We start from the raw sequence: 14,597 nt of genomic DNA, 5'->3' as shown, positions 1-14,597 counted from the left end.
AAAATTAAACCCTTCCGCAGGCTAAATTAATTACGGGTAATTCACTTTACAATTGATTCAAACATATGTTTTATATTTTCTATAAATAATTAAACTATACCAGTGGACCATTTATATATATAAAAAAAATTCTCTCTGTAAATATAATTTTCAACCACTTAATCTAGCTAATAATATATTCATTGACTATTAATTACCATCAATAAAATGTTTATTTAACAGTGGATCAAAGATGTAAAAAAGATGTGTTTTTCTTATTTAAAGCTTTCTTTATGTACTGGTATAAGATTTTTACTTTGCTTTGAACAAGAGGACTGAACATTTTGGACAACTTAAGTTTTGCATTTAAGCCAATGAAAATGACAATATGTAATTTCAATATATAAATTAATCAATTTAATAAAAAAAAAACACATTAAATGTGTAAACTTTTTTTTATTCATGTCAATTATTAAAAGCATATTTAATGGCAATGACTGATAGCTGGGTGGACAAATCTAAATAAAATAGTTAATAAACTGTAACAGAAAATGTGTAATGATCAAAGAAACTTGTGTCCCCTGGTAATAATAGGTTAATGCAACATTCAAAACATCCAAATAAAATGCATGTCCATTAATCATACCAGAATAAGAATAAGAGTACATTCAATATTTTTATATTTATTCTTAATCAAATGCATACCTAATAATGGTATCAGTTTACTAGGATTCATGGATCTATGCATTCAAATGTAACACTACAAAATGCATATCATGATAGACCTGAAATCTGAAAGTTGCTTTACTAACTAGAAATACACTAAAATGCAGACCTCAAGTTCAAGAAGTTCTGCCACATGTACACACTATTTGACACATCTTTCTGTCACAATCAAACTCAACTATGTACAAACTATATTGGCTAAAAGTCTACGAGTTTCCTTGAATAAATTTGATTTTCTTGACCTCAGGTTTGCTTTCATCTAGTTCACTTGAGTCTTGGTTTCTCTTGCTGTCTCTCTTTTCTTCAGTATGGCTGCAGATTGCATCTCCTTTCTCATCTTCCACTGTGTTCCTTTGTGTGTTCTCTCCCTTTGTCTCATCTGGTAAATCTTTCTTGGCCATCTCTGCTTCCTGTGTTTCACTCCCATGGTAACCTAGCCCAAGATGTCCTTTTTTGCCACTTGCCATCCTATGTTCTAAGCCATGTTCATACTGCTCAACAAGTTCTTCTTCTATATGTTCAACATCTTTGTCTAAAATAGTACAAAACAGAACTATTACTTTCTTGATTTCAAACAATGGCCAATAGAAAGTGATTATAATTCCTTTGACAGTAATTATTTTCAAATGTAGTATCTACAGAATTCAGCAAAACCATAAGTTTGTTCAGCCTGATTTACAAAGCTATAAAAGTATTGATCTCAATATGACAAAACAAATTTCATTTCAAAGTATTTTTTGTCTATAAATGTTCACTTCCATAACTAGGTGCATGATAAAATAATTCTGGTAACTTACTTTGTCTTTTATGACTTGGACTTTTATCACCAATAACTATTTTACCACGGTGTTCCTTCTGTCAAAATATTGTAAAACAAAAGTTAAACTCTTTTTTTTTTTATACATGTACATTTCTTATTCTCAATATATCAAAGTTTGCAATACAAATTTAAACAATAACATGTAATGCTTTCAAACATAACTACAAGATTTTATTAACTATTATTACCTTTGCAGCTCCCATTAGTCGTAGAAATTTTTCATTTCTCTGTTTGTCTCCAAGGTCAGCAGTTTCCCAGCTGTTAGCAGAATGTACCTGTGAAAATTTATTCATTATGATTATGAATTTTATAAGTTATATATTTTTAAAATGCTTAAAATGTTTATAGCATACTATAAGTTATATATTTTTTTAAAATGTTTATAGCATACTTGAGATTACACTGATAATCAAAGTCTAACTACAATGAACAACAAAACACACTCATCACATATGATTGGCTTCTAAATTTAGCACATATAGAACTAGCATGCACATGATTGCATAATATATAGATCAACAAAAAAGCTTTAGGGTTTATCAAAAGAATTTTTTTAGAAATCAAACAAGAAAATAAACTAAAAATTTGGTTAGGCCAATATTAGAATATGTGTCCTCTGTTGGGACCCCTCAACTTATAGAGCTGCGAGATTCATGCAAACAAATATTCACATTTGAATACTGATGTGGAAACATGTTTTTTAAAGTTTAAAACAATGTGTAACGGAAATTGATTATCCTAGCATTTTCATAATTTTTCAATGCTGATGAAACTGGATTGGCTTTTGATATGAAAGGTAGGAAAGTTGTATATAATGTGGCGTCCACTAGGAAAAGCCAAGTAACAGTACTAGCATGTACTAGTGCTGCAGGACAATACATTCCCCCTATACTTGTATATACATATAAAAGGATACCTAAGAAAAACCTCCTTCAAAACTTCCCAAAAGAAAAACCTCCTTCAAGACTTCCCAGAGGCCCTACTGGGTGAATTAATTCAGCCATTTTCTATTCCTGGATATAAGACATCTTTATCTCAGCCACCAAGCATCTCCCCAAGCCCATCTTATTTCTTGTTGATGGCCATACCATCTTTAATAGAAACATCCCTGCTCTGCTAACCAAACAATAGTATTCTCTATTATCTGATTATTATCATATGCTAGCCACCTTATCTAGCCACTGAACCAGGTTTCTCTCAAGCATGCACGGTCTGATGCAATTAGACAACATTGTAGCCCTTACTGGTAAAGGCATCAATTTTAAGTTACTTTTCAAGTTTTTAAACCTGTATGGAACAAAGTTGCAACACTTGAGGCATCTTTTCCCCTCAGAGGCATCAACATCCCAGGTTCCACTTCAGAAGCTAATCCAACTCGAATTCTCTACTGTACGTGATGTTTTGGCGATGGGACATTTTGGCGCAAGATATCATTTGACGATAATTTAATAATCGCGTAGCTTTTATAACAATGTTTATTTCACTCTACCATAATATTGTATCTATAGTATGAATTCTAACACAGTTCAGCGAATTGTTTTGTTTTAATTATAAAGGTTTTGCTTATTTCATGAATATAGGCCTATAATAAGTCAGATTCCTGAATGGTAATGACATGCTATATGTGAGTTCTGCTAATCGCACTGGATAACATATTTGGATTTCTTTCCAAAAGATTTTTTTTTCTTTGACATTAGTGTAATATACGAACTAGCTAAGTGTCACACTTTAATATAACAAAAACTATGTTAACATCTAAAGCTCTATTACGCTGAATGACGATAATAACTCCACACATAGTAAAGATCAAGACACGGAATGTGGTCAGTACAAACTCTAACATGAAAAGATATATTTTGAGAAATTGGGTAGGGGTGATTTGGGTGACACATCTCGCATTGACGCAGGTAGAGTTAAACAAATGAAGATAAGACCAGCACTGAACACTGGTCATTGGCGTCATGCGTCTGGCAATCATCTCCTTGGGAATGGTCATTACATGTGACACCTATCCCGCCCCCTCTCTTCTGCTCACATTTCACTCCTTGTATATACTCTTTCCTCCATCCCTCCCCTCTCTCACGCGATTTTTGTTTTTAATTTTAAAGTAATATCTTTAAAAACTTTTTTGAAAATAAAAGTGTGCCTCTTAATAAACACACATATACACATATATATATAAAAATAATAATAATAGGGCTTGTCTTCGAGTCTGAAGATTAATGAGAAATGCAATATTTCCCGTGGCTGCGCAGCCCCATATTTTGCCACATCCAGGGCAAGCACAACCATTGTCCGCAGGTGGCTGATTTAGATTTTCTTTTCGCCGTCTGAGCTTGTCCTCGGCAGCGGATTTTCTTTTATTTTCAAATGTGTATCATGCAGCCTTCGTGAGTGACCTTCAGCTGTCTCGTTCTGAGGCCACATGCAACCAGGTGCTCTCTTCTATGTCAGCCAAGGAAAGTTGACGCCTAAGCTAGTCTTTGAAGCGTTTCCGTGGGGCGCCTCTGCTACATCAAGCACCTTTTCGTCTCCTATACGACATACGTCCCCTACCCAGCCTAACTGTTGGACCAAAAGAAGTCCCTTTATACTGTCCATACAACGTTCCCAAGGGCATCGCTTTATGAAGTGCCGTCTTGCCACTGTATGTCCATGACGGAGCGCAAGCATCGTTGGTGGAAGCACTCAAGAAGTCTTAGTTGTTTTCTGTATAGTGTCCATGTCTCAGAGCCATATAGAAGGGTTGAGAGAACCACCGCCTGGTAGACTTTGATTGTTGTAGGCAGGCGGAGCGATTTTTTCCGCCAAACTCTCGTCTGAAGCAGTCCAAAAGCGCTACTGGCCCTTGCCAGACGGTTATCAACTTCCCTTGAAAGTGAGGCGTCATTTGACATTATACTACCTAATTATGTGAAGTGGTCTACCACGTTAAGAGGCTGTCCGTTTACGGTGATCCTTGGGGCTGAGTATGTTTCATTGGGTGACTTCTGGAACATGACTTCTGTTTTCCCGATGTTTATAGATAGACCAAAAGAGGTGGCAGCATATGCAAATTCGTTTACCGCGTTCTGGAGATCATGTTCATTGTGAGCTAGCAGGGCGCAATCATATTATATATATATATATCTAAAGGTTAACAGGGTGGCCCATAGTAGGTGTTTACACTTATTATTATTAACCAGCCTGGCATTACGTTTTACAGTAGTCATTACATTTACAAGTTTGGGGTGCATTATCAAGCAATGCATTATTAAGCAAAGTCAAGTGAAGCCGTGTAGTTGGGCCCGTTTTATTTTATCATTAATGGAACTGTACTTGATCTAAATGGAGAGAACTACAGTATAATGGCTGAGTTAATAGAATATATCTTCTAATCTATAGATCTACAAGTGATAATCATCCTCATACATAATTAATAATATAGTATATAGAGTATCTAATAGACTATAGATAATAGAGTGAATTAGAGTCTGTTATAAAATATATACTTATTAAAATTAATTATAATTAATTGAGTTGATGGATAGGGAGGGTAAAATTTAGAGTTTAAAAAGACTTAATAAGATTTTGATCTAGATCTAAATAGACATTCCAGAATCAAGACAAGACAATACAATACTCACTTGTTGGGATAAGTGATTATCATCATGATCATGCCCATGGTCAACCTCATCTTGTTTAGCTTTCTCTTTCAAGTCTTTGGCGACTTTCAATTCTTTGGTACTGGCACCGTAATCGTTAGATTTTGTTGTGTCACACATATTCATATCCAAAAATTTAAATATGAAGATAAAAAGATTGTAAGTAGTTCAATAATAATATTAATAAACACTAAAACAGCAGTTTAGCTAGAGATTAGTCATTAGATGTAGATCTAAATCATCAAATGTAGTATATTGTAGAGACTCTTGATCTAGACCTAGATTGATAGATCTAGACTAGACTCTGTCACTCTGTAACAAAATAATCTTCATGGAAAAAAAATCTAAATCTTATCTAGATCTAGCCTCTAAATTGATCTCCAATGCCTAAAAATTAAAATGACATGGCTGAAACATGTTGTCAACTTTAATGCTTTTTAGATTATTAGTTTGGTTTTTATCTTACAGACGTTCGTTCAAAAGAGAAAATGATTACATTCAAAGCATTTCCATTCTAGTCGTGTTTGTTTAGTAGATACTTAATTAAACTCATCAGTTTAACTTTTCAGGCTACCCGTTCCATGCTCTAACGACTAATGTCACAAGATAAGAAGAAACACTTGTCAACTTGTCTTGTAGGCCTACAAATTTGTCCTAGTCAGACCTAGTCCTAGCACATGTGGAATAAAAGATGTGTTTTCATCTTTAAATTGTGTCTTTCTGGAGTATATAGGTTTTGTATTTGTAAGTTATGGTCTAATTAACCGTTTAATAATTTATGTATTATTCCCACCATGCTCAAAAATATTTGGAAAGACAAAGGCATAGCCCTCAACACTAAAAGCAGACTAATCATTTCTAATGGACTCATGCGCTCCTTGGCCATGGTCACATTCTTCTATGCTTTTTCGATGCGGAGACCATGGCAGTCTGTGAAGCCTTAAAAGTCATTGACTCTCAACTCGACGAGGGACATTTGAGGGCAACACAGATTGTTGTGGTCACTGACTCAAAATCTGTACTACAGGCTTTGCAAAGCCCCGGACCATGGCCCCCCCAATATCGACACTGTCATCATGACTTCGCACAACATCAAACAACGCTATGGTACCCCTGTAATAATGCAATGGGTACCGAGTCACATAAGGTGTCACTGGCAACACTGTTGCAGACTCCTTGGCCCACCAAGGAGGGCTTATTCCACCCATTGAACAGGCTGTACGTTTTCATCATGCTCTGGCTATAATTAAAAAAAACAGAAATGGAAAAGTGGTTGAGTGCTGGGACAATTCCCAAAAAAAGCCCGTGGAGTCTGGGAGCGCATGAGGCGCCCTGACCGCACTTCCCCGTGGTGGAGGCTGTCTAGGCCTGAGCAAGCTATTATAGCACAGTGCAGGACAGGTCATTGTCCTGTTGGCTCATATTACTCACGGCTATGGCCAAATTTCGATTCACGGTGCAACCTCTGCGTGGAGGAAGAGGAAACCGTGCCTCATATTCTTTTTGACTGCCCCAGACTTGCTGATGTCCGTCTCGACAGGTCTGGGAAACCAAAAATTCTCGACCTGTATGGCGACATTTATGCAAGACAGCAGGGTTTCCGTAAAGGGCTTTTGCAAGAGAGGATTTGAGCCTCTCAAGCCCTCACTCAAATTCAGTTTGATGATGATGATGCTTGCGAATCTTGGACGCTAACTGCACAACTAGAGAAGAGAATCCTAGCAATGGGATTGAGATGCTACATATAGAAGGATCCTAAGTATTACCTGCAAAGACAGCATCACAATAATGAGGATATTTTGAACAGAATCACTACAATGGCTACACGATGACATGCTGATCACTATCTTTTTCTTATACCCAGCTTTTCGATGCCGAGCTATAGGCTAAGTAGCAGTCTGTGCCAATGAAAAAAGGCATGCTGTCTTTTCATTCTTTTCAGTTGTTCATTACTGCCATACAGAGTGTTAAATTATGTTGGGCTGCACTGGTAGTAATTTAGGTCTGCCTATGGTGGATTAAAATTGGACATTCAAATAGTATATGATTCACAGTTTCTTAAGGGTGGGCGATGTGCCTACAGCGGGTGGGGGATTGGGATTTATTATATTATATATTAATTAAGGTGATAATTTAAAGGTGTGTGTCATATTCCTAGTTGGAAGATTGTAGATTGCTTTTTGTGGGGGAGGAAATTGATACTGTCCATTTTTTTGTTTGGTGTGGTCATTTCTTTGCACATATCTCTGCATGTGCTACCTGATGCCCTTTGCTTGAGGCATCCTTCTTTGGAATTGCTGGCTAACATTGACTTGAGAATGAGATAGTTTACTGATCTGTCTAGTTGTTTCATGGATGACTCCACTCCTGATGGTCTATCAGCCTTTTCATTAAGCCTATTGCCCAGGGATCCAATGTTATGTACCTGTTATATTGAATTTTGATATTATATAATGGATTATCAGGATTTGTGTTGTTACTCTCTTGTGATAGATAAACTGTTACTGTTTGAAGAATAGATTGAGAATCTGTAAAGACAACAATACTTGGTGGTGCGTGGGTTCTGTCAAGAGCTTGTTTTCAGCTGTCTGCAAACCTATAGTTATAGCTTCGATTTCGGCCTGGAAGTTTGAGCAGTAATCGCTGCAAGGTGCACTTATCTTGAGGTGCATTTTTGGGAAAGATCAGGAGAACACCAAGACCAGCATTTTATGGTGACTTTGAAGGATGATCCATGGGTGTATATATGAATTGCCGTTTTTGTTTTGTAGGCCTATATAGCTTTCAATATTTTATAGCGTACCTACTTTGAGCTCCAGTGGATTTGTTTCTTTTGTTAGGCTATACTGTTTGTTAAATGTGTTTTAATGATGGGTTGTTTGAGGTTAATTCAAGGAGCTATGTTAGAATATAAGGTAATTTTTGTTGGTTAGATGCAACCAATCAAGGAGAAGTAATTGACTCCAAACCCACACTTTGTGGCGACATTTTCCCCTGTGGGTATCGGGATCTTGGAAATGACCAAGGGTAAAATAACCCCACTGCCTTTTCCTCTTGCATTTCGTTGAATGTGAAAAATAGTGCGCACTTCCCTTCCCTGCTTTTTGAAGGAGGTCTGGATTGCACTATCTCAGAAAGAGAATATATACATATATAGAGTATATAGGCCTAAGGATGTACACCCATCGTGATGCTTTTTTGGAACTGGTGAATGTGATAGCTTGTAGCATTGGCGGATCCAGGATAGCCTTCCCCCTTCCTTTGGCCGACCCCCCCCCCCGAAAGGGGAAACGAATTTTAGTATAGAATTCACACAATTTGTATACGAATATATTGCTTATGTTAATAATATATACTTATCATTTATATTTCAAACTATTTTTAGATTATTTCGCCCCCCCTCTAGTATGTTGGCCGATTTGTATGGGTCGGGAAGGGGCAAGGGCATCAATCCCGCCCCCCCCCATAACATAAACGTTTGAGTGGGTGGGCGGTCCAATTTATCTGTATAAATCACAGCTAGCTAACAGAATCAATAAAATGTATATAATTAAAACTTTTTATTGGTGTTTTAATCGATCTTTATATTATGGCGTTCCCTTGTTGGGCCGATTGGGGGAAGGGGGCGAATACCTCTACTGCCCTTCCGACCTAAACCATTTGAATGGGGGGGGGCGGTCATACTTTTATGGGGACTTCATAGTTTGTGAGCAAAATTAGTCGAATGAAAATATAATTTTTATTTTATGTTGCTCCCCTTCTTGTATCTTGGCCGATTCGGTGGGGTAAAAGGGGGGAATTGCATCTACTGCCCTCCCCACACTAGCCCTCTGAGTGGGGGGGGGGGCGGTCCTATTTTTGGGGAGAAATCATAGTTTGTGAACAAAATTAGTTGAATATCTATATAATATAAGCTACGTTTTGATATATGAACCCATTTGTATATTATGTCGCACCACACTCTAATATCAAATTTTATCATTAGTAAATATAAAATGAAAAAGGGTTCTACCAGGTGGGAGGGGCGATACATGCAATCACCTTCTGCCCATCGGACAAACCAATGCTTTTTCTATTTGTATTATAATTAAGAAATTATAAATCAAAAAAAAAATCTGTCACTAATATAATTTATATATGCTAAAAATTAAATTCTTATATCGAGTCGCTCCACCCCTATTCTTTATTGTCAAATGCAGTCATTATCAGAAATTATAAAAAGGAGCGAGGATTAATCGTTTTCACTCTACCACCCCTACCCTTTCCAGACGAAAACATGATGTTTAAAACAGAATAGTCAAATATGGCGACAGAGTTTTTGTAATTTCCCATGAATTTATCATAATTTGTTTAAGAAAGACTTTGATTTGGAAAATTTAGAAGTCATGCGGAATTTTTCAGTATAAGAGTAACGATTGAGATGAGTTCTGAACCCAAATATTGTTTTCCTTGTCGCCCTTTTCCAACCTTTACTCAATCTGCTATTTTTCTAGTTAAATAAATTTGGAACTATAGCTCAAAATTTATGCATGAATCCTAAAAATACCAAAAATTTAGAGTAGAATCTAATTGGTCCACTTAATTTCTCCTCCCACTTTCGAAATTTTTTGTTAGAGCTTTGAATTATATAGTTCTGACAAAACAAAGTTATAAACAGCCTATTGAACAAAATGTATCACTTACAAATGAGCTTTTTTAAAAATATTATTTTTCGAATATTTTTTTTTCGGAGGCGATCCTTAAAGCCTTAATATAAATATTTAGAGTATCTTCAAATCGTTTTATTTGCAATGTAGTAAAGGCCTATAAATTCATATTAGAATTTTTTTTTAAAGCAAAACATTATTGAAAAGTCATTTTTAATAGGATGAATAATGAGCTGTAGATGTTTGGAGAATACATTTCTTCAGTGAAAAATGCAAGAAAACTCGCTTCGCCCGAACTCCACTGATGAATAATTATCTGTAAATAGGAGAATGCGTGTCTGCAGTGAAAAATGCAAGAAAACGCTTTTGGCGTCGGGGCATCCCGAACCCCACTGAGAAAGCTTGCAGAGCTCCACCAGACCCCCAAGCTATCAAGTGAAAGGGCTCAACATTACTGTTTTTTTTTTTTTTTTTTTTTTTTTTGGGGGGGGGGGGAGGGGGGGGGTTCGCCGAAGGTTGAGAAACACTGCTTTTTTTTTCTCTCTCTCTCACACACACACATATATACACACATACATACTATATATATATATATATATATATATATATATATATATATATATATATATATATATATATATATATATATATATATATATATATATATGTGCTGTACGCACGTTTATACATTCGGTTAGGGTTTACTAAGCGTTATGGTTAGGGTTTGGAAAAAAATCACCCCCCCCCTCCAAAGTTCTGGATCCGCTAGTGGTATGTCCGCCTCAAAGCTGTAGGCCTTATTTTTGCTACAAAACATTGAACATTATGTAGTTACATTACGTAAGTACCAGGTACATTATATACTGTATTATAACTGTTCTGCATTAACAAATGCTAATAAAATGGAAAACACTCGCACATTACTAATATTATGTCTACTCTCTCATTCTGCAAATTGAAGCCAATTGGACGTTCTATAAGAACAAAGTGTGCTATAAGAGCTACAGTGGTCCATACACTTTCGCGGACCTGACTTTGGCGAAAGAGCTATACCACGGGTTTTCAAAAAAATTAATTAGAAAAAAAATACTCCCGCGTTTTTTTTAGCGGCCCCGAAAGGGGAAAAGACGCAATTAGTTTTTGTGTGGAATGTCTGTCCGTCCGTCCCGTTTAGATCTCGTAAACTAGAAAAGATAGTGAAAATCCGACATCATAATATTTTAGACCATTCAAAGTTCTGATGCAACGGCTACTTTTTTTCTTTTCTAAAAGCAAAAAATCTAATTTTTAAAATCAATTATGCAAGCAGTTTTTTCATAAAAATACACCATTTTTACAACTATTAATAGTAACAAACACGGGAGGCTTTTTTGTAAGGGAGATAGCTATTTACCATTTTTTTAAACATTGGGCAGACTGGACTCTATAGATTTGGTCGGCAGCCAGTCTAGGAGACGGAAACTCCGATATAACACCTACCATGGGCGTAGCCAGGATTTTTTTGGGGTGGGGGGGGTAGGGGGGGAATTTCCCCTCCCCCCCCCCATTTTTTTTTCATATGTGTGTGTGTGTGTACATAATCTTGATTACATTTTGACCCTTCATTCTTTCGGAAGACGTTTATTGTACCATAGAATAGGTTCTTCCTGGAGTTAGTGGGAAAATTGTAGATTCCCCGCTATTGACAGTAAGGGGGTCTGGGGGAGCACCAGGAGCTCCTCCAGTGCGCGGCGAAGCCGCGTCTCCAAGTACTATTTCTGGTATTGAAAGCTAATAACATGCATTTTCCTGCTATTAAAAAATTTTATTTCAAAAATCTAATGTGCTATTCTTACTGATTTGGATCCTCCCGCGCCGTTCGGCGCATTTGCCGTCAAGCTGTTTCCACAAAAATCTGTCATTGGTAATGTCTGAAGCCTCTTCTCACCTGCTCTTAGGACCTCCATGAATGTGTTGTACTAGGATGTCATCGCAACTCTTCTTATGCATAATTCATTTTGTCGGAGAACATGTCCCGCAAACCTCATGCGACGCTCTGTCACAATCTTACTAATGGGTCGACTCTCAGTTCGGCATAGGATTTCCTTGATTTAGACCCGATCTCTATAACTGATTCCTAAAATCTGTCTTAGCCATCTTTGTTGAGCCACATTTAGTGTTTTTCAATTTCGGCAAATGACTATTCACTGCACTTTATTAATGGAGCCCTGCCACTGGTAAAAATGTGTAACCTCTCTTGAATACGCTCTTGGAATTAAGTGACTGTAGTTTGCTTTAGATTTATATCGAAAAGGGAAGTTTTATCGTCAAAATCATCTGTTGGGGGTTTTAAACTAAAAATTCTCTGGAGTTGTTTTTTTTTTAAATTCAAAACCCCATTTAGCTACGGTAATTAATTTAGTAACTGTAGTTTGCTTTAGAATAATATTGAAGATAGAGGTTTTCCACCTTAAAACGCTATGTAGGGGGGTTTAAACTCAAAACCATCTGGAGGGGTTTTAAACTTTAAAAAAAAGCCATCTGTAGGAGAGGGGTTTAAACTCAAAACCCCCAATGGGATTGGCTACGCTCTTCTTCTTCTTCTTCTTCTAGCCAGCTTTATTGCTGCTGAGCTGTGAGCTCTTTTGCAGACTGTGCCAAGGAAAAAAAGTGTGCTGTTTTCTTCAGCTGTTCAGCACTGCCGTACAGGGTGTTGGTTATGTTGGGCTGTAGTGGAAGTAGGGTCTGCCTAAGGTGGATTAGGGAGGGGCATTCAAAGAGAATATGGTTTACGGTTTCAAAGGGGTGGGCGCAATGTCTGCAAAGGGGTAGTTGTGTGGAGTTTATTTTGTTCAGGTGGTAATTTAATAGTGGTGTGTGTCCTGTTCTTAGTTGGAAGATTGTAGATTGTTCTTTGCGGGGGAGGAAGTTAATACTGTCCAGTTTGTTAGGCGTAGTCATTTCTCTGTACATGGCTCTGCCTGTGTTTCCTGATGCCCATTGGTTGAGCCACTCCTCTTTGTGATTGTTGACTAACATTGACCTTAGGGTGAGGTAGTTAACAGGTCCATCTGGTTGTTCCATAGATGAACCTGCCTTTGATAGCTTATCTGCCTTTTCATTTCCCATGATGCCAATGTGTCCAGGGATCCACTGTAGTGTAATATTGATATTTAATTTTGATATCATCTGGTGGATTATCACAATGAGTGTTGTCAACTCTCTTGGGCTGTTTGAGGTGCTGCTGTTAAGTGCTTGCAGAGTAGATTGGGAGTCTGTAAAGACAACAATATCTGATGGTGGTTGCACTCCTTCATATAATTTGTTTTCCACTGTCTGGAGTGCTATGGTAATTGCCTCAATTTCGGCTTGGAAGTTTGAGCAGTAATCACCACAGGGTGCGCTTATCTAAAAGTGTTTATTTTTAGGGAAGACCAGGAAGGCACCAAGACCAGCATTGATGGTAGCTTTGAAAGCCGATCCGTCTGTATAAATATGGATAGCTGTTTTTTGATAGATTTCGATTGTTTCAAGCGTGCCTACTTTGAGCTATCTTATCTTCTTATCTTATATAATACAGACGTTACTTCAAAAAAGAAGATGATTACGTCCTACGCGTCATGCATTTAGTCATGCATATTAACCAATGACTTAAATTCTGCCAAGTCACTGGTTTTCCTGGCTAGCTCAGGCAACCCATTCCATGCTCTAATAGCACTAGGGAAGAAGGAGTATTTGTACAAATTTGTCCTAGCATATGGGACGAGGAATGTGCCTTTATCTTTGTGTCTTTCAGAGTATTTTATTAAATTTTGTTTTTGTATTTGAAGATTATGGTTCAGTGTTTTATGTAGTATTGCTACTTTACTTTTGAGCCTTCTGTCCTGAAGGCTTTCTAAATTTAGTGATTTTACTAAAGGTGTTACTCTAGTCAAATGTGAATATTCGTTTGTTATGAATCGCACTGCTCTATTTTGTGTCTGTTCTAGTTTCTTAATGTTTTCTTGAGTTGAGGGGTCCCAAACAGAGGATGCATATTCTATTATTGGCCTAACCAAGGTTAAATAACATTTTAGTTTTATGTTCTTATTTGATTTATAGAAATTTCTTTTAATAAATCCTAATGCTTTGTTTGATTTTTTTGTAGTTTCATCAATATGTGGATTCCATGACAGTTTTTCATTTATTATAACACCTAGGTATTTTGCGTTTTTAGTCTGTGTTACTGGTTTGCCATGAATAAGATAAGTGGAATTAATTTGTTTTAGTTTTTTTGTTACTCTTAACAACTGACATTTTTCTGGGTGGAAAGACATGCTCCAATTTGATTCCCATTTCTGTAATTCATCTAATTCTATTTGTAAAATATCTGTGTCTTGTGTTGTTTTTATTGTTCTATATATTATGCAATCGTCTGCAAATAATCTGACTTTTGTTCCTGAAGTAATGCAATTTGGTAAATCATTTATGTAAATTAAAAATAGTAGTGGACCCAAGACTGTTCCTTGAGGTACACCTGAGTTTACTGTTATCGGTGTTGATTTAGAGCCATTTATTATTACAGTTTGTTCTCTCCCTATCAGAAAGTCTTTAATCCACTGATGCAGTGGACCATTAATGCCGAAATATTTTCATTTTTTAAGCAAACTATGGTGGTGAACTTTGTCAAAAGCCTTAGAAAAATCTAGTAAGATAGCATCTTTTTGTTCACTATTATCTAAACCTTTTGAAAAATCATCAATTAGTCCTATTAGTTGTGTTTCACATGATCTATATTTCCTAAAGCCATGTTGGTATGGTGTG

The 14,597-nt window shown here is 36.6% G+C and overlaps 1 protein-coding gene across 1 annotated transcript; it reads right to left on the bottom strand.

The window, feature by feature from the left end:
- Nucleotides 1-415: 415 nt before the first annotated feature.
- On the bottom strand, nucleotides 416-5,743 carry LOC106064562 (small acidic protein-like). The gene is made up of 4 exons (XM_013223142.2): nucleotides 5,152-5,743; nucleotides 1,714-1,800; nucleotides 1,503-1,560; nucleotides 416-1,237 (listed from the first exon to the last, which is right to left on the bottom strand). The coding sequence occupies exons 1-4, from the start codon at nucleotides 5,293-5,295 to the stop codon at nucleotides 912-914; spliced, it is 615 nt and encodes a 204-aa protein (XP_013078596.2). The 5' UTR covers nucleotides 5,296-5,743; the 3' UTR covers nucleotides 416-911.
- Nucleotides 5,744-14,597: the final 8,854 nt, after the last annotated feature.

Source organism: Biomphalaria glabrata, chromosome 6 (genome assembly GCF_947242115.1).
Source record: "Biomphalaria glabrata chromosome 6, xgBioGlab47.1, whole genome shotgun sequence".
NCBI classification, from domain to species: domain Eukaryota; kingdom Metazoa; phylum Mollusca; class Gastropoda; family Planorbidae; genus Biomphalaria; species Biomphalaria glabrata.
This window is presented reverse-complemented; position numbering and strand designations above follow the sequence as displayed.